This window comes from Lathamus discolor, chromosome 3 (genome assembly GCF_037157495.1).
Source record: "Lathamus discolor isolate bLatDis1 chromosome 3, bLatDis1.hap1, whole genome shotgun sequence".
NCBI classification, from domain to species: domain Eukaryota; kingdom Metazoa; phylum Chordata; class Aves; order Psittaciformes; family Psittacidae; genus Lathamus; species Lathamus discolor.
This window is the reverse complement of record NC_088886.1, coordinates 30,476,460-30,500,536: the sequence shown is the minus strand read 5'-3', so window position 1 is coordinate 30,500,536 and position 24,077 is coordinate 30,476,460. Positions and strand designations below refer to the sequence as shown.

At 35.7% G+C, this 24,077-nt stretch overlaps 1 protein-coding gene across 5 annotated transcripts in view; it reads left to right on the top strand.

Moving 5' to 3' along the window:
- The window catches only part of ATP11B (ATPase phospholipid transporting 11B (putative)), a 70,418-nt gene that overhangs the window by 31,755 nt on the left and 14,586 nt on the right, over positions 1-24,077 (top strand). For 3 of the 5 annotated variants that reach the window (XM_065674490.1, XM_065674489.1, XM_065674493.1), the window contains exons 12-28: positions 566-763; positions 1,056-1,214; positions 1,511-1,683; positions 2,076-2,144; positions 2,930-3,003; positions 3,090-3,193; positions 3,331-3,512; positions 4,240-4,443; positions 4,714-4,867; positions 8,246-8,348; positions 10,023-10,168; positions 11,319-11,378; positions 11,674-11,801; positions 13,223-13,361; positions 16,776-16,841; positions 17,134-17,237; positions 17,879-18,044. In XM_065674490.1, the coding sequence (XP_065530562.1) occupies positions 566-763; positions 1,056-1,214; positions 1,511-1,683; positions 2,076-2,144; positions 2,930-3,003; positions 3,090-3,193; positions 3,331-3,512; positions 4,240-4,443; positions 4,714-4,867; positions 8,246-8,348; positions 10,023-10,168; positions 11,319-11,378; positions 11,674-11,801; positions 13,223-13,361; positions 16,776-16,841; positions 17,134-17,237; positions 17,879-18,044 (2,229 nt within the window). Of the gene's footprint in view, positions 1-565; positions 764-1,055; positions 1,215-1,510; positions 1,684-2,075; positions 2,145-2,929; positions 3,004-3,089; positions 3,194-3,330; positions 3,513-4,239; positions 4,444-4,713; positions 4,868-8,245; positions 8,349-10,022; positions 10,169-11,318; positions 11,379-11,673; positions 11,802-13,222; positions 13,362-16,775; positions 16,842-17,133; positions 17,238-17,878; positions 18,045-22,057; positions 22,144-24,077 lie in introns of all 5 variants that reach the window. The other 2 variants (XM_065674491.1, XM_065674492.1) reach the window with 1 other exon arrangement.

The window sequence follows — 24,077 nt, the reverse complement described above, 5'->3', positions numbered from 1 at the left end:
AGTCTTTTTCTTGTCTGCATCACCCACGTCACTGGGAAATGCTAGTAGACAGGAACCCTCTTGTCTCTTTGCTGTCTCAAACCAGTACAGAATACTTGAAGGTTCCTCTGACAACATGAAATGACAGTTGTTTGCCTTCACTAGTTATGGTTACTTAGAAAAGCCTGTTTGATGGAATGGGGAGCACACAAGTTTTTTCATACCGAACTCTTTCTAGATATCTGTCTCAAAACAGCATCACCATGACAGGTAATATTAGTCAGCAGCCTTCCTGACAGATTGAGTAGGGAAGGACAAAAATTAATGAACTTGAGAATTGAAACATCCAGTCATAGCTTAAGGCAGTCTTCCTGCATCGGTCTGAAGGTGCATTACTGGGGCAACCTGGAAATGTCTGCATTGTCACTGTGTGCTGTCTTTCTCATGTATATGTGGGAGTTGGTCTCCTCCAGCTCTGTCAATTTGTCATTTTTCATGCATATTGAAACATAACTAAATAACCATGTTGCACCACATTGCTTTAGTGATGCAATCTTTACATTTTCTCTTTTTTTTTTTCTTCTAGATTCTCAGATTTATTTCAGATTTTCTTGCTTTTCTGGTACTTTACAATTTTATCATACCTATTTCACTTTATGTGACTGTTGAGATGCAGAAATTTCTTGGATCTTTTTTTATTGGCTGGGATCTTGACCTCTATCATGAAGAAACAAACCAGAGAGCACAAGTAAATACTTCAGACCTCAATGAGGAATTGGGACAGGTAGAGTAAAAAATAAACTGTTTCTTTTTTTTTTTCCTTTTTTTTTTTTTTACCTTCTGTTTTCTACTCCTTTCTTAATATTAAAATTCGTTACTGAAATCTTTTTATTGGTTGCACTTTGATTTCAGATTAATTTTAAAATAAGCGATAAACATCTGATGGCAGAAATAAAAAGTCTTAACATGATCAAAAAAAGGTTTCTCGTGGAGAGTGTGGGTTGAGATATTTACTTTTTCCTTCTAATACATACATGCAACTCAAAGTCTGTTTTTTTTTTTTTATTTGACAAAAGGTAGAGTATGTGTTTACAGACAAAACTGGTACATTAACTGAAAATGAGATGCAGTTTCGGGAGTGCTCCATTAATGGCATAAAGTACCAAGAGGTCAATGGTAAACTAACTCCAGAGGGGTTTTCTGAAGATTCACCGGATGGAAATACACATAGTTTGGTAAGACTTCTTTTTTTTTTTTTTTTTTTCCCCATTAGGCATCCCAGACAGAAAGTGGTTTATTTCAGAGAAATACTCTTCTAGCATCAGCATTCAAAGAAATCAAAAATAAAAAATTAGAACTTATCAACAGTTTCAAGCACTTAAGTATTACCAAAAAAAGTATCTATTGAACATGTTGAGATGTGATTATTTAACATGGAATACTTGGCAGATTTTAAAGTAAAAATATTTTTTAAAATATATTGAAAACTGGGTTGATATGTGTTACAAATTAAGTTTCATCTTTCTTATAGATGAAAGAGGAGGAGCTCTTCTTGAAGGCTGTTTGTCTTTGTCATACAGTTCAGATCAATGCAGATCAGACAGATGGTGCTGATGGCCCCTGGCATGCCAATGGAATAGCATCTCCATTGGAGTATTATGCTTCTTCACCAGATGAGAAAGCTTTAGTTGAAGCTGCAAGCCGGTGAGTTGTAATGACAAAGCTATCTAATGTAGAAAATGCCTACTAGGGCATGCAGTTCATGGTAAAAGCAACCTTAAAAATTGCTTAGAAAGATTGTAAAGCCCAGGGCCTGGCAATGTCAGTTCACTATGAAATCTTAGGAAAATGAAATACACAAAACCCTAGGCATATCAAAAAGTGACTATTTAAAATATTTATGGAAATTCTTGATTATTATAGTGAATTGCAGTCACAATAATGGAGAAATTATAGTTTCTGTTTAAATAGTGCAGAAAGTGTGCATTTTTTATTGTCTCAAAGTAAAGAGCAGTAATGGGTTCTCTCCTTTTTTCCCCTCCTTATCAATAGACATTATGTTTTATGATTAAATGTATATTTTATTTTAATTTTAGGGTTGGAGTAGTATTTACTGGAACTACTGGGGACAGTATGGAAGTAAAAAGTCTTGGAAAACCAGAAAGGTAGTCATTTTTATTGTTTCTGTTGAGAGACAGAACAGTAGTGAAAGTCAATGTTCTCTTAATTCTCTCTGTTTATAAGAAAACTTTGCCTATGCACAGCGTGCTGTATCTTCAAGACAGCTTGCATCTTATTTCTTACCAATTGAGTCTGAGATGCAAGAATTTTGTATGCATTAGTTGCTCTGTGTAGATGTGTATTTAACAGTTTACCTTTGCCCATTCCTCAAAGGTTGAGACCGTAGTAGAATTGGAAAACTGGATTGTGTACTCAGCTCTTATTGTTTGTGCTTTCAGCTCCAGAAGTTCTCAGAATCCGTATCAAACATGCATAATCTAATTACATATTTTAAAATTTCCCCAAATGAGTAAATATATTATTGATCACTGTATAGCTGCAGTATGTCATAACACCTTATATCCATTGGATCTGTTTCAGTTAGTTGGCAGTACTTTAAGCTTGAATGTCTGAAGTTAATTTTCTAAATTAGTGGTAACATAAAAAATAGTCCAGTTATAAGGGAACATACACTCTTCTTTGGCTGTGTAGGTTGTTAACAAGTGTTAGAAACAAAGCATAGTTTTCAAAGTTACAGCTGAAGGAATGATAGAAGGGTAAAGGAATAGATAGGAGGTGATTGTAATCTCCAGATGCAAAGCTCATGTTCAGAAAACTATTCCTGTTGGTGGAGCAACCTTACAGTATATTTATGAGTAACTGACTCTGGAAGTTTATTTCTAAAAACATTTTATTCCTTTTCCCCCTTCTGTTGAAACACAAAATGCAGGTATAAATTACTTCATGTTTTGGAGTTCGATCCAAATCGCAGACGAATGAGTGTCATTGTAGAGAGTCCCTCAGGTAAGTGATCAGAAGTTGCACAAGCTGCAGTGGAGAACTTCTTAAATAGTATGTATTCTTAATTTCTGTTCCATTTTACTTTTTAGGGGAAAAGCTTTTATTCACAAAAGGAGCAGAATCTTCCATTCTTCCTCGTAGTAAGAGTGGAGAAATAGACAAAACAAGGATACATGTGGATGAATTTGCTTTGGTAAGTGTAAATGCTTGCCCAGCTGATCAGAAGAAAATTCTGGTGCAAGTTCTCTGACTTGAACAAATTGCAGGTGGCACTTTTTTGTTAGATCAGAATCTTATCTACTCTGAATGTATTCTTTTATTTTCTCACAGAAAGGACTAAGAACTTTGTGCGTAGCCTACAGAAGATTCACACCTGAAGAGTATCAAGAAATTGGCAAACGGCTTCTTGAGGCTAGGACTGCCTTACAACAACGGGAAGAAAGATTAGCAGATGTATTCAACTTCATAGAAAGGGATCTGGAATTACTTGGGGCTACGGGAGTAGAAGACAAGTATGCAGTGGAGTTTCTGCTAATTACATTCAAAGCCATATTGAAATTAGGTTTTATAGCTGAAATATGATGTACGGCATGAAAACCTCTTCTACAGCAGCTGACAGTTCTGTGCTATTCTTGTTCAGCATGTTTACCACTCTTTGGATTGAGGAACATTCAAAACACATGTTGTGCTATCTGTTTATTGGCTTAATAATGATGTCATACAGTAGTATTCATCAGGAAAGATTTAATGTATGTGAAACAGAATAATTGCACTAAATATTTAGAGTAATTGCTAATTTCTTGGGAAAATTTATATACATAGCTACTTTACAAAGCATTCTGCTTGCATAGTATGTATTCTGTAAGTCAGAGGGTGTATTATGCACTGGAGCGTACAGATGAAACACTTAAAAGCTTTTCATGTACTACAGAATATAGTAATTATTGTGGACTGTTTTAAAACTTCTCAAATGCAGCAATGGTGCCTAATTTAAGTTAAGACACAAATTTTTGATCACTTAGCAGGATTGAAGTTCAATTTTATTTCATCAAAGCCTTCATTTTATTGCTGGTAACAGAATTTCGCCTGCCAGACTGTGATTCTCTGAAAAGAAATGTAACACTGGAAATGCAGTCTTATATCATCATGACAGGAGTAACGTGGAGTTACGACATGAGCTCTTTTTTTTTTTTTTTTGTAAAGTCTTTGATCGGTTATTTAAGATTTTCTTCTTTCTAGACTGCAAGATAAAGTCCAAGAAACTATAGAAGCACTCAGGTTGGCTGGTATCAAAGTGTGGGTACTCACTGGAGATAAGCATGAAACAGCTGTTAGTGTCAGCTTATCGTGTGGACACTTTCATAGAACTATGAACATCCTTGAGCTTGTGCAACACAAGTCAGACAGTACATGCGCAGAACAACTGAGGCAGCTAGCCAAGAGGTAAAATACCTGAGATGTCATTATCTCAGTGATGATTTTAGCTTTGTTTTCTTTTATGCTCAGTTTATGATAATCTCTTTGATGTATGTGCCAAACACATGAAATTACCTTTTTATAAAATTTATTTTGTAGTATAATACCAGATTTGAAGAAGCAGTCTTTCTGACAGGCTAACTTCTTTATCTGTTGTATGGGCAACTGCACAGTTCATAACAACATTTAAATTTTTCCATCACAGTGATACAAAGCCAACATTTTTGTTCTTAATAGAATAAAAGAAGACCATGTTATCCAGCATGGACTTGTTGTGGATGGGACCAGCCTCTCTCTTGCACTCAGGGAACATGAAAAACTGTTCATGGAAGTTTGCAAAAACTGTTCTGCAGTGTTGTGCTGTCGCATGGCACCCCTTCAGAAAGCAAAAGTAAGTGAGAATATAATCAGGGTTGTCTTGTATTTTTGTCATGCTTTGAAAGAGGTAAGGACTTCAGGAACTGCTTTGTTTCTCTGTCTGCCCTTTTGTGTGACTTTTGAATTCTTTTAAATTCTGTTGATCTGTAGTAGTTTGCTACTAAGTTTGTAAGTGCATTTGTGAAAATTTGCAGGTGAATGGAGGAGACAGTCAAAATACTGCTGCTCTGCAACAAAAAGGCTAATCTTTAATCAGCCTCTTAAGTTTTCTCTTAAGGCGGTAGTTATCCTGATCACCTGCATGCTTTGGCATTGCCTGTTCCATCACTTCTCCAAACCATAACTGAAAATTCATGAAGCTATATGGAAAAGTGTGCTTCTTTAAAGATTTAAAAAAATACACAAGTTTGAGGAGGAAGTAGAAGGGAAGGGAAAAGAAGCTGGGGCCTAGTCTCTAGGAGGTTTGCCTTAATTAAGTACCTTCACAGGTACTTAATTTTACTTAAATACAGGTCAGATAAAATTCAAATTTAGATTGTGGATTTTTTGATTTTTTGTTTACTCTAAAAAGCTAAGCTCTGAAGAGCTATAATATTTATTCTTTATTATAATTTTAATTATAAGATTGATATTATTAATATTATACCTTTAGCTTATGTATATGCTTTAAAGGCTTTTTGCATGTAATTCCAGTAATATTGAGACTCTGAAAAGGCACTGTTGTCTACTCTATTTTTACACCTTGTCAAAAAGAAAAGGAAAAAAGACATCTCTTTACCTTAAAGATGCAGGAAATCTGAGGTACTAGACTTGCAAAAGAGACTGGTTTACTATAGCATGAGTAACCTGTTTTGAGGTCGCTCTTCCTTCTTCCAACATCTAGTTAGGCACTTAATGCAGTCTTTAGAATCACTTCATTATAAAACTATTCAGTTGTGTATAAAACTTGGTATGATAGTAGTTCTGATAAAATGTTAAAAAGAAGTTGTTTGTAACTACAATAAGAAAATTCATTTGTTGGCTATGTCCACTTTATATACACTCTCTCAGGTTAAATTTTTGCCGTCCTCTCTCTTCAATGTATAGTTATTTGCCTATGTTGTGTCCTAGTTCTTACTTTGTCATTTAACTTCATTTATAATGTATTTTGTACTGTAAAATTTGTCAGAACAGCCAATAGTGCTTTCCTTAATTCTTTTCCTGTCCATTAGATGATCTCAATTATTTCCTGTATTTTGTCGTAAAGTACAACAAAACCTAATTTTTATGGCAGTGGCTTTAAACACTGAAGTAGATAAATCACTGAGGTAAATGATGCACAACATAGGAGGGAAGGGTAGGGAGAGAATTGTACAGCAGTTTAGCCCTTGGTTTTGATTTTCTACTTGTCCTGGGTTCAGCAGTAGCAGTCATTTTTTCTCCTTCTTAGTAGCTGGGGCAGTGCTGTTTTTGACTTTCGGCCTGGGGGCAGCACTGATAACACCTGTGTTTTTAGTTACTGCTCAAATGTTTAGTCTGACCAAGGACTTTCTGAGCCTCATGCTCTGCCAGGGAGGAGGCGAAACCAGGAGGAAGCAGAGACAGGACACCTGACCCAAACTAGCCAAAGAGGTATTCCATACCACAGCATGTCATGCCCAGGATGTAACTGGGAGTTACCCGGAAGGTCTAGTGCACTGCTGGGTCGGGCTAGGTATTGGTCGGCGGGTGGTATTGTATTCTCTTCCCTTGTTATTTCCCTTATTATTGGTGGTAGCAGTAATGATTTGTGTTATACCGTAGTTACTGGACTGTTCTTATCTCAACCTATGGGAGTTACATTCTTTCAATTCTCCTTCCCATCCCTCCGGTAGCAGGGGGGAAGAAAGCGGAGAGGGAGTAGACTGTGTGGTTCTGATTTATGGCCACGACACTGCTGTAGGCACCCTTTTTGTGAGGTTTATTCCAGGGTTAAGACGGAACTCAGCTTAATATTTCCCACGTATTTTCCTGTAATTTTAATGCTTGTCAATACATGGCTAACAGTCTCACTACTTACTTTTCTATATTTTATGGCTCAGAAACCTTTTCAAGCATCTTTCATGTCAGTAATTCAGATTTGCTTCTGTTAATATTTGCCAGAGGATTTGTCTTGACCTTTTTGTGTAGATGTTTGTCTGTCTAAATTACCACAGTGTTTGGTATCTCATGAGAACTGATCTGGGTGACATACTGCAGCCATGCAGTAAGGCTGCTTAATAAGATCTAATGCTAAATTTACTTGAAATAATTACCCCTTAGGAATGGGGAGTTTTAAAACTTGAATATTAATACCTGTAATTAAGGAATGTGTTCCCACAATGAGGTGGATTTATCTGAATTGTGGACTGTGTTTAATCACTGTTGTGTTCCTTGTGTGAAGCATTACTGCTCCTATGAATAAACACAGTGACATACTAGCTAGAACTCAGTTGTTTGAATTGTTCACTTACCTCATGCAGTTGTTGCTCTGTTCATTATTGCCACTTTGAGTTTTCTGGAATCTGGGGGGGGGAATATGCAGTATTTTTTTGTAGATAAATATTCATTGTTTTTAGAAAGCCTTCTGGATCTGCATTCTCACCTTTATCTCTTCAGCCTGTTTATGACTGAATTACTGAAGCCCTTAACTTTAGTTAGAGCTGTCTGGGAGGTTAATGAATTACTAACTAAATCCTTAACTAAAAGCCTCATCTTACTAACTCCTGTCTATTAAGAATATTGTTGGCACTTACATTAAAGATCTGTTTCCTTTCTGCAAAGAGCAGATATAACTGCTCTTCTTTTGAGTATTTTAGAGCCTTGTATGTAAACAGTTTTTTACTCCGTCATATCTTCTTTGTGACTTTTCCAACTGAGAATACCCATTGTTGATAATGGAGTTACTTTAAAAAGAAGTTATTTTTCTGAATAACAGTATGTATTGATCTTTGATCTAATATATTGGGTTTTTTTTCAGATTCCTCTTTTACAATGATTAGTTCCATTAATGGAAAATGTGAATTATCTGGGCACATTTAGTAAAGGATGTTAAATCTGGATTGCTCCCTAAGTAAATTTTCAGTTCTGCCTTTTACTTGACCACCAAATTAAGAGTTGTAAAAGTGCATCTAAATAAGAACAGCAAAATAAGCTGAAGGCAGTCATAATATTTAAATAAGGCTTGTGCCCCAAAGAGGGAGCTTTTCTAAAGGAGCAATGAATTTGCACATGTCATATGCCAAAGATGTGTTTTACCCATGTGCATATTCATAGAACATATTAGTTATATTTACAGGAAGGTAACTAAAGTACTTGGGAATTAGTGGCATGCTTTGTTGGTAGACTGTCTAATATGTAAAATTTCTGTCCCCCCTCCTTTCTTTTTCTCCAGGTAGTGCGACTGTTAAAAACATCCCCAGAGAAACCTATAACATTAGCAATTGGTGATGGTGCTAATGATGTGAGCATGATACAAGAAGCACATGTTGGCATAGGTAATGTTCTTTTGTCATAAAAAATAAAGGCAAATAACATGCAAATTTCAGTAGAGTATTAGATCATGAATAGTGTTTATAAACAGATAAACTTCTAAAGTTTTTGCACCTGTGAATGCCAGGGTGTTTATATGAGTCATCCATTCTAGCAGAGTTTTAATGAATATTAAAATCTAAGGCTGTTTGCTTTCAGAAATCTTAGGTTTATTATGTAGTCCACCAATAATTAAAGGTCCTGTTTTATGCTGACGTAAGAACACCAAAGATTCTAGCTAGAATCTCAGAAGTACCCAGTGCCAGGTATTGGGAGTGGTTATGTCTGACTTCAGACATTGTCAGGTTCTAAGTTCCTATGTAAACTTGGCCTCTAAACCTTTCTTTGTGCTCAAGTGACACTGTTTGCACCGCATCTGTATTACTGTAGAAGTGCCGTTTGTGTCTAGTTTGGCTTTGAGGAGAAGAATTTCTTTGTCTCTCTTGAGAGACTGTTACTGATTCTCAGGTAAGCTTGGTAGATTTCTGTTATCTGGCCAGGACTTTATTTAAACTTTTTTTTTTTTTCTGTGTTATATAACTGAATTAACAAAACCCAAACATACATAAAACTGAATTGTTACCCATTATGATGTGTTTTGATATTTCCTTTACTAACTTTGTTGGATGGTGTTTGTTACAATAGTAAATCTGAAGGTATTACCTAAGGTATTAGTATATAAGGATATTCAGTCTGTCACCCTGTGTGATTTAAAAGGTGCACGTAATGTTTATCATGTAAATCACACTCCCCTGATTTTTGAGACCATGGGTCTTAAAAGACAATGGGTATAGTCTGCTATAGAAGGTTACAGGCTTATGTACAATATAACTCTCTCTCTCTCTCTCTCTCTATATATATATATATATATGTATATGGAAAATGATGCTTTATGCTACAGCTAGTTTGTCAAATAACTGAAGCTTATTAAAAATTATCCAAGTTTTTATTGTAATTTATAGCATACATGTACACTGGTCAGAACCAACAAGTCTTTGCTCTTGAGGGTGACTGGGCCTTTAGACTGTTTTCTGTTCAAAAGCAACTAGCACTTTCAAATGTCTGGTTTTCAAGAGTCCTGGACCATTTTTCTTGTATAAAAGAACAGTTTGTCTTCTCTGTGTATGTTTATCCTAACATTAGTAATAGTTTTTTAGAAATTAATTTGTGTTCAGCTGTGACAAGTGACAAGCACTTTCAGCCCACCAGACTATGAAAACTGTTGCTGCAAGAACAGCACTTCTTTTATTCTGCTGTTGATATAGGTCATATTATTCCCAGAAGATACTGTAAGAAGAACCTCTCCGAAGTAAAACGTACTAAGTAAATTGGTGATTAAAGATGTGGTTTGCTTGGTTTGGGAATTTTGGTTGTGTACAAGTATTGTTGTTTTGTTTCTGCTGATAAGTGTTTTCTTAAGTGTAACATATGGAAATAGTTGGTGGGTGGGATTTCTAAATTATTTTTATTAGTTCAAAGTGTCAGGAATAATGCCTTCTTTTGGAACTAAAAGTTAATGAAGCCTATGATTTTGAAGTGCAGAAAAACAGAAATGTGGCTTCAGTTTGTTGTCACTGGGTTTTTTAAACTTTATTTTGAATGTTTTACCTGTTTTCTATTTCATTTCCCAAATATTACAGGAATCATGGGCAAGGAAGGAAGACAAGCTGTAAGAAACAGTGACTATGCAATAGCACGGTTTAAATTCCTCTCCAAGTTGCTTTTTGTTCATGGACACTTTTACTATATTAGAATAGCAACCCTTGTACAGTACTTTTTTTATAAGGTAAGTCTTCAGAGAGTGCCAGTGAAGTTCATGGAAAATGTGTAACTTCTTTCCCACCAAGAAATTTATTTCAGATCTAAGATTTTTTTTCTGGCAACAGATTAAATATCTCTTTTCAGACATGATTTTTCAACTTTCTTTTTTTATAGTTTACAACCCAATGCAGTAGCTTCTCTGTGAAATTGTTCAGAACTTCCACTTAGAAATAGGTTTTAAATACCACAGTGAGTTTGCCTAGGCTGAGAAGCAGACATGCTTGCTCTCTGAAAGAAGCATTACTAGCTCGACATTAAATGCATTTTTTAGCAAGATGTAAAAGTATAACCTTTTTTGTTTATTGATTTAATATGAACCGAATCTGTTCATCTATCTTAAAACGAAAAAGGAGCATAGGAAGTAGTTGAGAGAGGAAGTAGGAGGTGTGTGGGGAGAGAACATGCTCTTTGCTGGCAGGCTCACCTTAAGAAAATTCTAAGTCTTCACTTCAGAAACATTGCATCGAGGTGCTATGGGTATGGTGCAGAAGGGTGAGCTTAAGCCAAGTGCTAGAAGGATGAGTTGGGGGGCATGGGCCGGGAGTGTCCTAAGAGCTCAGTCACGGGATGGGGTGTTTGAGCTGCTCAGAATGTCTTTGATATTACTTGAAATTTATCAGAGATTCTAGCATTGGCCACCAAGCCACATTTTATCTTCGATTGTTTGCTTTTGTTTAAAGATCACAGCATGGTATTAAGTTTTGGTTTCCATCTTGCCTACTCCCATGCAGAAAGCTCATGAGCAGGTCACATGATTTCTTGAACGAAATGCAGAAACTATTTCATAAGGAAATTACTAAAAAGAAACTAAGGGGGAAATGAATGGGTTTCTCCTCGTTTAATACTGTTTGTACTCCTATAAAGAGTTGTGTTCATCAAGCACTGCAATTAGAGTTTATATTTTTCAGGTTCATTGTCCCAAAGGACAAACAAAATACACTCTTAATCAGAGCATATTACTTCACTTTGCCAAGTAAAATGCTGAAATGCTTTATACCCTCCCTGTGTATTTTTGCCAGCATCTAAGAGTTAGCAGTTTCATTCAGGATTGTGAGACATATACTGAGGATTAACTGTTTAACTAATTTCTTCACTTTTTTTTTTTTTTTCCCTAGAATGTGTGCTTTATTACACCACAATTTTTATATCAGTTCTTCTGTTTGTTTTCGCAACAAGTAAGTATTATGTGCCTTACATCATGGTAAATGTGAATTAAACACTCAGGGTAAATAATTAGAAAAATGGGAAAGAACTAGACAGGAATGGCAAGATTTTACGCTTAACAAATATCCAGCTTCATTTTTTGTATTTGATAGCTTGGTGTTACTGAATGGTTACATGAGCATAGCTTTTTTTCTGACTAGTGAATTCACATAATGATTTGTTGCTGCTATAGTGTGCTGATAAATTTTAATAAATATAAACTTTTTTCTTTACAAGACTCAAAATAATACTTGTTTCCATTTTCAGACACTCTATGACAGTGTATACCTGACTTTGTACAATATTTGTTTCACTTCCTTGCCTGTCCTCATATACAGTCTTTTTGAGCAGCATGTGCATCCGCATGTATTACAGAGTAAACCTGTGCTCTATCGGTATGTATATTCTAATATTGTCACAGTAGAACATCATTTAGAATAACAGCAGCATCTGCAGAAGTCTGTGAACTGTGCATTCCTACAGTATTTTTATCTGTAATTTATACAATTTTTAGTAACTATTTGAGAGAGAACTGCAGCTACAGTTTTCATCCTAAAAAGTTAATTAACATGAGTATTTTAAGAGAATCATCTTTTTATGTCAGTCATGTTAAGACTGGAAGAAAATAGAACGCTTAGTCTGCTTACATGATTGACAGCTTTCTCTTCCATTACAAGTAGGAGGTGAAAATGGATCAAACACACAAATGAATCACTAGGACACTGTGGTTGAGGGAATCACTGCAAGATGTGCTTTACTGGAAGGGGAAGTGATTTCATGTCCTCCCAGTGGTAGCACATTGCACTGCACATAGCTTTTTGGACAAAAAAAATCTGTATTTTTGTTAAAAAGAGACATCTCTTAGAAATAAATACCTAAGCTGATGTTTTTACACACCACATGTATATTTTAAGCACTATTGAATTGTCTGTGGAATTGAACTTTTAATATCATCATACCCATTTATCTTCCAGTGTACCAAACAGCTTATTTCTTGCTCCAAGGAACTGGAAGATAGTAATAGGCATGCAACAGTGAGAAGTTATAATCAGTAAGCTAAGGAAGAGGAAAGCAAGGGACAGGGCTATGAGATACCATGGGTCTTTTCTTGGCTCTGCCTCTGATGTGCTGAGTGATGCTGGATAAAGCACATCACCCCTCCAGTGGACATCTCCTCCTCCACAGCACATATTCTCTCTGTCTAGATTGTTGATGTTTTGAGGAGAGAACTTAATTTCTTATTACACATTAACAAAGGGTTCAAACTTAAACAGGGGAAGTTTTGATTGGATACACGGAAGAAGTTCTTTACTGTAAGGGTGGTAAGGCACTGGAATTGGTTGCCCAGGGAAGTTGTGAACGCTCCATCCCTGGGGGTGTTCAAGGCCATGTTGGACAGAGCCTTGGGTGACATGGTTTAGTGGGAGGTGTCCCTGCCTATGGCAGGGGGGTTGGAACTAGATGATCTTAAGGTCCTTTCCAACCCTAGCTATTCTATGATTCTATGTTTCTGTTTTCCTGAAGGTCTTCTAAGCAGAACAAAAGGCAAGTGTCAGGAGATCTGGCTTTTTTTTCCTCTTGCATAGTTAGTGCTATCCTAAACTTGACCCATTTGAGGCCCTTGCCATTGGCAGTTCCTGCATAAAGCAGAGGCAAATAATGAGTTGTGTATTTTTTTTGTATGTCAGCATTTGTTAAGTGTATCTTGCTGCAGTTGAAAGCTGTGTTTATTCAAAGTAGTAGCAGTCACACAATGTGAATAGCTGATGAGTACCTAAAGACAATCTGAAATTCTAAATCTATTTTATTTCTCCAGAGATATCAGTAAAAATGCCCAGCTGGGATTTAAACCATTTCTTTACTGGACCATCTTGGGCTTCTTCCATGCATTTGTTTTCTTTTATGGCTCATATCTTCTAATGGGAGAAGATACTTCTCTGCTGGGAAATGGCCAGGTACCATACCATAAAAATTATTCTACCACTGTATTTGTGATGATATTTCTTAATGCCTTTTTTTTTTTGTAATCTTGTATCAGAAAAATGCACTTTTTTTTTATTTTTATGAACTACATAATTACCAAAGATACTTTGCCCGTATTGATGTGTACTCTCAAGAGTAATATTTCTTAGTGTGGAAACTTTAACATGTTATCAGAAAGTGTGTGTCCATGAAGAACATATCTTTCAAGATAATAAATGTATTATGTTTGTCTTAAACTTTGTTTTATTTTGTATACTGTTTTTGTCAAAATCATATGTCATAACTTCAGTAAATGAAAATTTATGTTCAGTCATTCGAAACTGCTTTGGAGTTGGACTTAATTGCTGTGTCAAACGATGGCTTCTCTTTTAGCATCTGTTACGAAGTTAGACTTAAACTGAAAGTTGGCAGAAGTCTTAAAGCTTCTCCTGAAAATGCATTATTCTAGTTACTCAGAATTTTAAAAAATGAAGTGGTGCAAGCTGCTCTTAAATTACAGTTTTTATTCAAGAAATATTTTTAGGACAGTAACTTAATGATATCCACTACTAATTTGGCACTTTCTATTTTAAAGATGTTAAAATTCATAGGAAAAATCATATACAAAAAATTCCTAAAGCTTGGATAAAACCATTACAAGTCTGCTTCCTCATTTTCCCCCCAAGGAAGGTTCTGAGTTAGTTAACCCAATTTAGAACTCTTAGGTAAAGAGTTTTTCTCTCATAAAACTTACGGGTAGCAATGCAGAAATACATTTGCTTCTCTCATTGTGCCATTCATACTACTGACATGAAGCGCTTGCTGATTCTTGTCTAGTGCTTGTTAGAGTTGCGTATTGTGGCAAAGGTACAAAAATAGCATTATACTGTATTCACAGTGGTTATGGGGGAATTGGAATGGGCATGAGCTCAGGAAGTTTAGCCAAAAAAATAATTTCCATATAATGATGTACTGACAATGGCCAGACTTGTCTTGGGTGACTAAAATCAGAGAGCATATGAAAGGAGCAGTGAAGGGGGAGTGGTGCAGTTAGTTGGGGTACCTGTTTCATTTGAGAAGAAAGTTAAAATACTTGTGCTTTAGACTAAAATGCCTCTTACAGCTGAGGTATGAATCTGCCCTCTCCTGTCATTATTTTTTACAAGCTGTGTGACTTCAGAGTTCCTGTGAATTGGTAAAGGGCCTTCAGTACTCTTCTGATGAAATAAGTTTGCACTGTGGAAATCTGCGCATCCGTCTTAGTTGTCAAAACACCTTGCTTCAAAATTGCTTTGTTAAATGTTCACAGGGCAGAAACAGACTTTTTGCATTGTACTTAGTAACAGATGTTTAGTTTAGGGAGCAGATTTTATTCTTTGCCTACACCTGTATGTTAATGTAGGCTTTGTGGAGAAGGTTCTTTTAATGGTTTCTTCTGTAAGTTAACCTCAAGACTATTTAAATATACTTAGTGTACGAGCATTCTGGACATAAAGCATTCAGATGCCCTTTGGCTTTTCATGTTTCCTGTGATGTGACTTTAAAAAGTCTTAGAATTTGTTTGGAGTTACTCTGTACCTCTCTTCTGAAAGATGGTTATTTGAACTGGTAGAACTGTGTTTTTGTTACAGTAAAATATCTGGAGTGCATAAAGTATGTTGCAAATTTAACATATGCCTGAAAAAGCCAGGTTAAGAGCAAGAGAACCTCATATGCTGCTGACGTGCTTTCTTGTAAGAAGTCTTCAAGACTTTGTGATCACTTTGTGCAAATGGGTGATGCGGTATAGTGTTCGTGCAAGGCTTCACATTTAAGTTCACAGTTTGAAGCAAAGCAGAATAGAAGAGATTGTAAATAATTTGTTAATGTTGGTGGTTTGTTAGGCTTACCTCAACATACTGTGCAACAACTTGATCTTTTAGTTCTTTTTTTTCCCCCCCTTTTTCATGCTGTGCATGTCGTCAGATATTGAAACCTAACAGGCAAATGGTAAGAGTTTAGAAGAGGAGGAGATACAAAATATTGTATCTGTACTTCACAAGATTAAAGGATGCAGCATCAACAGTGTAAATGAGTTCAAAAATAGAATGGTGGCAAGAACATGTTCATGTTTTGCATTCTAACTCTGACCTTTGAGAGCAGTGTTAGCAAAGACACTTTCTTTCACAGGTCACTCAGAAGCAGTAGTCTAGTTTTAAGATACTATTGCAGCAGTTAATAGCGAGCATGTTGCTTATTAAGTATTACTGTCAGTATGAAAAGTAAACACAAGGCTTTGGAAGATGTGTTTTAACAAATATCTTTCAAATTATCAGCAAGTCTAGAGACTCATGACTGCCTCATTTTTGTACCTTATGTAAAGATGAGAAAAGCAGTTGTGAGATCTGTCATCAGGCTGTTGGGATTTTTTGTTTGCTTTTGTCAGAGCTCTGTAACAAGGACTACAACTGTGCGAATCCCAGTTCCATGCCTCTGTGCTGTACTAACAAATCAGCTCTAGGATGATTTTGATTGCCTGTCTGCATGTGGTACCTTTCTCCTTGCTTGCTTAGTTTGCTGCCGGTTAATAGAGTAAAGGATTTGGTCATTGTTCAGTATCGTAGTGGCACAAACAGCTACGAAACAGCAGTGTGTTCTGCTTCAGCACCCAGACTGCTTCCAAGGGCAGAGCAGTTGGACCTGTTGAAGATTCGCAGTGTGTGTCTGAGTAGCATGTGTGTAGATACATTACAAACTCGGCATCCCTGCTTGGTTGTCAGAGCTGAGATTTTATTGTTGTAGAACTTGTTCAGAGTTTCAGTAGTTTAATTTATATGGGCAAGAGAATACGGAAGTGACAGATCCTGCATTGTAGAATTGAAGTTTCGTTTTGTGTTTATCAGCCTTGAAACAAAGTGTCTTTTCCTTAGAGTTTTCTTACAGTGGCACCATTATTTTTGAATTTTAAATTGTGTTTGGGGTAAAATGAACTTTCAGGTGATGCTGCATGTTGAAAATGATCTGGAAATGTTTAAACTCAGCGTGGTTTGCACTTACGTTAAAGTGCATACCTTTCACCCAGTATTTGATTTCTATTGGATGTTTTTACTTAATTGAGCAAATTGGTATCTTCATATTCCTATCATTTTATGTTACTGTTTTGTACTTTCTTCATATTTCATGTAGCCTTTGTGGTGATCTGTTTTGAACCAAGGAGAAAGACTACTTGTGGACTGTTAATTTTGCTCTTAAAAGCTGTATTTTCAAGTAGTTTGTGTTGTACCCTTATTGTGTTTTCAAAATGATTAGTTGTCATAAGCTTACGTCCACAGACTTCTTTCATTAGTGTAGCTGCCTTGGGAGGCATCTGACTTACCATGAATGCTCTTAACTAATTTTTTTTCTTTCGTGACTTGCTGTTTTCTTAGATGTTTGGAAACTGGACATTTGGTACTTTGGTCTTCACTGTTATGGTTATAACTGTTACAATGAAGGTATGATATTATACTAATTACATTTTGTGTTTGGATATATAGGCAAATATGTAATAGGACAGTAACTTAAAATTTATCCAAAAGTTATACTGAATTAATTGATTCTTGAGGATTCCAGCCAAGCGATTTTTATGTTTGGTTTCAATGGTAATTAAATTTTCTCATTGTAGTTTTTGCATGTTACCATGTTTAGTGTTTGAGCTGGAAATTCATAAGCACGTTCAGACTGGTATTTATTATTTTCTGTGACATGGGGGGAAAGGGAACTTCACTGACATTATCTTTCTTATAGATGGCACTAGAAACTCACTTCTGGACATGGATAAACCATTTTGTTACTTGGGGATCCATTGTATTTTATTTCATATTCTCCTTGTTTTATGGGGGAATAATCTGGTAAGTGGTTCCTTCCCACCCCCCCTTTCTCTAGCACATATGATAGATGAAGCCATGAAAAAAACATTGAAATATTATGTTCTACCATCTTGCTCTGAATTTTGTGACAGGTGTTAGAAATCAAATTTTTAAACCTAGAGTAGCCACTTGATTTTGGTGGTTCTTTTAGATATTTGAGCAATGCTCCTAAGCTGTCCTGTGCACAAGAACAGGTATTATTTGTCTCTTGACAGCCTGTGGCTTCAAAGGCTTTTTTGTTTTTAAAAAGTAGCTGTGTTCCCAAAGGTGTTTTGTAGTAAGTAAATATTTAAAAAAGAAATAAAGATGCTAGAATTTGAATTATTAAGGGAATGTATTTCTGCTTGTATTTTGGGGTCTTGGAAGGAGAGGATGGCAACAGATTTCCTGCAAGACAATTTAAAACTAAGCCAGAACATTGCCCTCCAAAGTTCAATACCCTCCTTCCCTAGAGTTTCTTTGCAGGTCAAGTCCAGCGGATTGCTAGACTTCATGGACACCATGCAGTTGTAATTGCATCCTGAGAGACTTGCTGCTTGATGTAAAATAGGGTACGCTTGAGCCTGCCTTCTTCTGTTTCTTGAAGTTTCTTCTAGTAATTGCCACTTCTTTTAACTTTTCAGGCCATTTTTACATACACAGGACATGTACTTTGTATTTGTTCAACTGTTGTCAAGTGGTTCTGCTTGGTTTGCCATAATCGTTATAGTAGTTGCTTGTTTGTTTATTGATGTTGTGAAGAAAGTGCTGTACAGACATCTACAACCAACAAGTACTGAAAAAGCTCAGGTAATGTTATGCCTTTGTATCCAACTTTATCAATAGTTAGAAGATAACATTTGTTAAAATCTGTCTTGTAAACTAATTAGTTTCCTGTGATATTTAATCATCCTTTTATGTTTGTCATGTTTAATGCTTAAAAGAGTTTTAATTTTGAAAGATAACTGTTAATTTAAAACTATAAAAATGAGGACACCATTTTACAAGGAAATAACATTTGTGTCTAGCTGGTATTAGGTTATAAAGAGGATAGCTGAGTCTGCATCTCAACTTGAAACTCTATGAGTTTCATATTATACATTTTTGTACTTCTTTAGAGATGGTAACTTATTTTCCTTTTTGTCTACATATCGGAACCTCTCCAACTGCAATTGGCACTGAATAGTTCTTAAAATGTGATGAAAACAATTTTTTAAATTAGTCGGACTGGGTTTAGTTAGGATTTCTTAAATCTTGATTGTGCCATATGCCACGTATTTGATTGTTGATTATGTAATTAAAGATAAACACCCATGTGGCATTTTCAGAAATTCACACAAGAGGTCGAAAGATATGCTTTGATAATGCAGTCTACCTTTTACCAGATACAGGCTACAGAAACTCCTTGAAATCATGTTGCAATTAGTCAGTCTGTCAGGTAAATATCTATGTTTGAGTGTTATAAGTAACATCTATGGAGAAGTCATCCTGACCCATTGTTCTAATAGTTACTGTCTCTGGTTTCGGTTTTCAGAATTTTGTCTTTTTGTACTTCTGCTAAACTGAAAAGGCTTCTGTTAACAGGTTTTTGCCTTGTTCACCATTAGGTTTTTAATCAAGTTAATTTTCTCACTGATGAATAAATTTGGCTTGCATCTTTTGTCAAAAAGATTATTTTCCAGTCTTAATCATTCTTGTGTTTCTCCTGTAATATTCACCATTCTTCAACCTATCTTGAATTTTGGATTTCAGCAGTGGACATGATATTATAACACAGCATACATCACTGCCAAACATGGAAATAAAGAATCCCCGACCAGTATTCAGTTTATGAAATCATATGCATCAATAACCTGTTATCTTCTGCATCTCTTTTCTCATCTGCACGTGATTAGGTTGATTTCTTCCAGGTCATTGATGAGAGGTCAATTAGCACAGGGAAAAAAAAAAGAAAAAGAAAGTGAATGAAGAATCCATTTGACAAAGATATCGTATATACAGTTATGTTCTGATGCCTGCTAGCAGTTTTTAGTCCGTTTGTGTGCCGTATCGACTTTGTTGTGTCCTAGTTGCTTAATCCAAATTACGCTGAGCTATGTGCCATACATACGTCATAACTACTTTACATCAGTAGCTAACTTTAGCGTCTAACCTTGTAATTATTTGACGTACATGCATGTTGATGTACTTAAATTATATTACCCTTCTAATCTGTATGTTAAAAAAAAATTTGTGAGACATTCTCTTGATTTGCCTAGGATTGACATCATGCAGAGAAACCTGTTGCAAGCCAAAATACTTTTCAAAACTGGAATATTAGCTGTTTTTTCACATCTTTGAATTTAGTATCTAAAAGCCAAGGTAAATAACCACTAGCTTTCAGAAAGCTGTTCAACTAGATGTGATAAGACTCCTGATTGCATATTACTGCACTCTTTGGATTAAAGAGTCTTAATTTAGAAAAAAATCTGTAGGTAAGGAGAGTACTTACTTATCTTTCTTACCCCATCCCTTCATCCTTCCTCATCCTTAAAAACTAGTGGTAAGATTTATTGAACCCTTTTCTTTCCTTCCGCCCTGTGCATCAGCTGTTTCGCAGTGTATCAGCATGGTTGTTGAGGTTTCTCATGTTCTTTAGTTGCTTCAGTTAAAAAACAAAAAGCCCACATAATTTTTTCCTAGCTTTATCTGTGTGCTTCTTTTTTGCATTCTCCTGCATTATGCATCGATTCTAAACAATTTCTGGCATCGGTTTGCTTCCATTACAGTTGTGTCATCAAGGACACAGTCGGACTTCTTTTTTCTTTTTTTTTTTTTTCTTTTTTTTTTTTTTTTTAAAGAAGGAATCTTCATGAATGTCTAATACCTTTCCTGTGGCTATTGCTTCATTCATAGCTGCAGGATTTTGCGTTGCGCATATCTATTAGTAATCTTTTTTCTTCTTTTTTTTTTTTCTCTCCCCTTATTCCCATTCTGCTTTGGGATTTGATAGTGTCAGAATTTGTGTCTATGTTTACCAAAATATTGTCTCTTTCTGAAAACATTTAGTACCAGATATTGCAAACCTAAATTCTAAATCCAAATCTAAAAATCTAAAATCTGGTTTGACCAGAAATGCATCAGCAGCCATTAGGTGGTTTCTGTCTTTGTGTCTGATAGTGAAATTATAGTTTAAAATGTATTTGCAAAAAGAAGACACCTCTTTATTCCTTGTTTGAGGTTTAATCTGTTGAGATTTTCCCACTCTTACTTTAGATGGGACAATCAGCCCCACTGGATTTCATCAGCTGTTCCTGTAGTGAGGAACTAGACATGAGGAAAGGCGAACATATGACCACTTTAGCACATTCATTGTCAAGAAGTGACAGAATGCTGCTTTCATTATTGTATCTCATTAGAGTTACCTCATTAGATTTGTTTAGAATTTCTGGTAAATATTTTTCAGGGCAGAGGAGAGGACTCGTGACTTTCAGATAGAAACAGATGGAGTTTGGAAATGTCTGTCCTAAATGCTAAGGATATTTTTTTGAAAGTCATTGAAAGACTGAATATGAAACTTTGTATATTGCCCCTTTAAATGCTTTTTTTTTTGTAGTGTAGGTGCACCCTCTGTGTAAAGGAGTTTTTTTAGTTGTAAGACTAAATTAGTATATTATGGGAAAGAAGTTTAGTTTACAGTTGCTAAGTGTTTATGAGGGCAAGATAAATTGTTATGTGAACTAGTCAGTGATTTTTGAATTGCAGTTATTTATTTGTTTCTGTCCACCATTACTTAAATTCTAAAATATTCCCAGGAGCGGTGAGCGAAACACAAGTTTCTCAATGGAAAATGCTTGTCCCCATTGTTCTAATTTTTCAGAAACTATAAGCACACTGGCTGTGTGAGTTGCGCAACCTAGTGCCCTGAATTCACTTCAGAGTACAATACACAATGCATGGGTAGGCATCTGCCTTACTCAGTAGATAAGGAACTTGATTTTCTATCTTTTATTTAGTATAAGGTTACAGCATCAACAGTCAGCCTTCATCTCAGCAGTTAGATGTTATGTGTAGCTAAGTCATTCATAAGAGAGCAAAGAAGTTTAACTGGTACGAGAGAGAAATACTAAGAGGTTCTGCTAAATACAAACAAAAAAAATTGTTCTGTCACAACAAAAAAAAAAACAAAAACAAAAACAAAAAAACCTCTGTTCCGTGTGGGAAGTCAGTATATCAAAAATTTTAGAGGCAAGCATGGATTGACTTTTCCAGAGGGATGAATTCGGTTAATTTTATCTTCCTTAAATGCACTGAAAGTGCATGTGTGTAGGATTTCTTGTTTTGTTTGTTTGGGTTTTTTTCTGTGTTCCAAAGTGGTTTTTGCTGGCCTTCAAGAAAATACATCTTATGTTTGACTTCAGTCTGTTGCCCTGAAGTAGCGTCTAGGTAATTTTTGACTATAGGTCACTTACAGGATCATATAAGAGGAAGTGGACAGTAAGATAAATCTAAATAAAAATATAAATCTTTGGGTAAATACAAATCACAGCACTACTGAGGGGAGAAGGTAATACTGGATAAAGATGTCTGGTAAAGTATAGATGTAAAAATGTATGGGCCTTTTTTCTCAGTATGAAAGCTAAGGTATACTTAAGAATGGTCCTACCAAAGAGTTAACTGGCTGTGATGATCCCAGGAGCTGTCCTCAAGGTACTAGGCTTGTGTTCTGTATATGATGTGTATTCCAGATAAATAACAATGTCTTGTCCTGTGTCTTTCTATTAGAAAATTACTGCTGCTACTTACTGACATGTATGTTCCATCCCTTCTCTGTCCAATTGTAGATGTACTCCAACAGAGTTGCTTTAAGTGACGAGTTCATCGCACTGCAGCCATTGTCCAGGGCAAGGAATCAGCTGAGCAAAATTAGGTAGAGTAGGAGGGACAGTTCCTCATCAACTCTTATGCATGCTGAAGGTGAACTAACCAGTGCTGAGAGAGTTGGGAAGAGGCATGAATATTAGTGGGTTGAGAGGGCAATGCCTCTAGTGCAGAAATGTTCAGTTTGGTTATTTCTTGGCTTTGCTCTGTGTTTTTGAGGCAAATGCTTCTCCTAAGTAGCATGCATTGGACGTGCTTTTTTAGGAAAAAACATCCCTAGCATGATGCTCAACTTTCAGAGTACAAATCTAGCTATTCTTGCATCCATTTTTATATCACAGTTTCTAGCATGGGTAGAATGCTTTTGATTTCATTATGATCAAAATTAACAGTGCTTTTTGCATGTTGGATAATTTCAGCTTCATAAGGCTGTGACAGGAAGGTCCATATATTCCAGGCAGCAATTTTTGTGAATTGTCTGCCCATTTTAATTTGCTTTCTCTTCTGTTGGAAGAGCAGAAAATATTTTATGTTTGGGTACGTACATACACTTGTGCGCCTAAGGCTTTTTGTCTTTGTTTTGTGCATCTGTAAAGTGAGTGTTGTTTGTTTTCAATGTGTATAGATACATATTCCTAAAGGCATTTGGCTATGAAGACCTCGAACATGATTTAAAGAAAGTGTACATGTGTCTGTGTAGGTGTGAACCATTATGATTCGCACAGAGTTCAGTACATGAAATGCTATTAAATGCTGATCCTCCTTTGTGAGACTAAAACATTCATACACATCAATAATGTTGTAACCTGTTTGGTGTTTTATCCCACCCTTTTTTACTTCTATAGGAAGAATTAATGTGAAGAATTGCATTTTGCCTTTTAAAGTAATTTTTTGATTAAGCTGACTTGCATTATTTAAAAATATGAGAATAGGTGGTAGGAAAAACCAACCAACCTGCATTTTTGGGAAATAATTACTGTTTAAATGAGGGAAATTAGGAATCAAGAAGGAATCATTGTAAATTATTAGCAGACAATTTTTAGTGGCTAATTGAAACAGATGATACAAGTTCTTTTAAAGAGAGAGGAAAGAAATGCTTTGTATTTCTTCTGAGAATGTGCTACACCTTTGCAAGGCAAAACTTGAAATGTCCCACTGTGAAACCTATCAGATTAGATTTCCAAGCACCCAAAGGAGGTAGTGGTGGGGTGGGTTTATTTTGGTTTGTTGGGTTTTTGTTTGGTTGGTTTGGGGGTTCTTGGGGTTTATTTTGTTTAGTTGTTTTGTTTTTTTCTTAATTTAGCCCTTACTAACTTTAAAATCAGCAAACTGCAGTATACCTATTGAATTTTAGTAAACTTAGCAACATAGGGGGGAGAGTCCACTGTAACAGCTTTCCCAAAGTAGCTTTTAAAATTCTTGGTTTATCAGTGTCATGTAAATAAGATACCTCTTTAAAATTTTGGTATAAATATAGAATCGTAGAATTGTTTGGGTTGGAAGGGACCTTAAAAATTGCCTAGTTCCAACCCGCCTGCCATGGGGGTGGTTTCCAGTAAAACTCTCTTTTCTAAGTGAATTGTGTGGTGTATGATATCTACACCAAAGGTTTTAAAATAAAAGATCGTTAAGCTTTCCCAAACTAAACACATTTTAATGGTTAAGCAGCTGGATGGTGAGGAAAAAAAAAAGCAGCACCGTCATTACTAAAACGCTAAAACCAGAACACTTGCTAACTTGAGGGGATTTTCTTTGTATTGAGCTTAGGGAAATGGTTGGAAAAAATAGGAATTTTGTCCATGAGTAACAAGTAATTATGCAAATTCAGTTCTCTTGTATGTCAGAATTTTTACACTTGAATATCTCGTAGTGAGGTACCTGGAATATAATCACTGTATTGCCTTATGCTATGCAGTTGAAGTTGTAAAATGTTACAAGGAAGAAGTAAGGATTTGAGTTTCTCTAGCTCTTTATTTGTAGTCT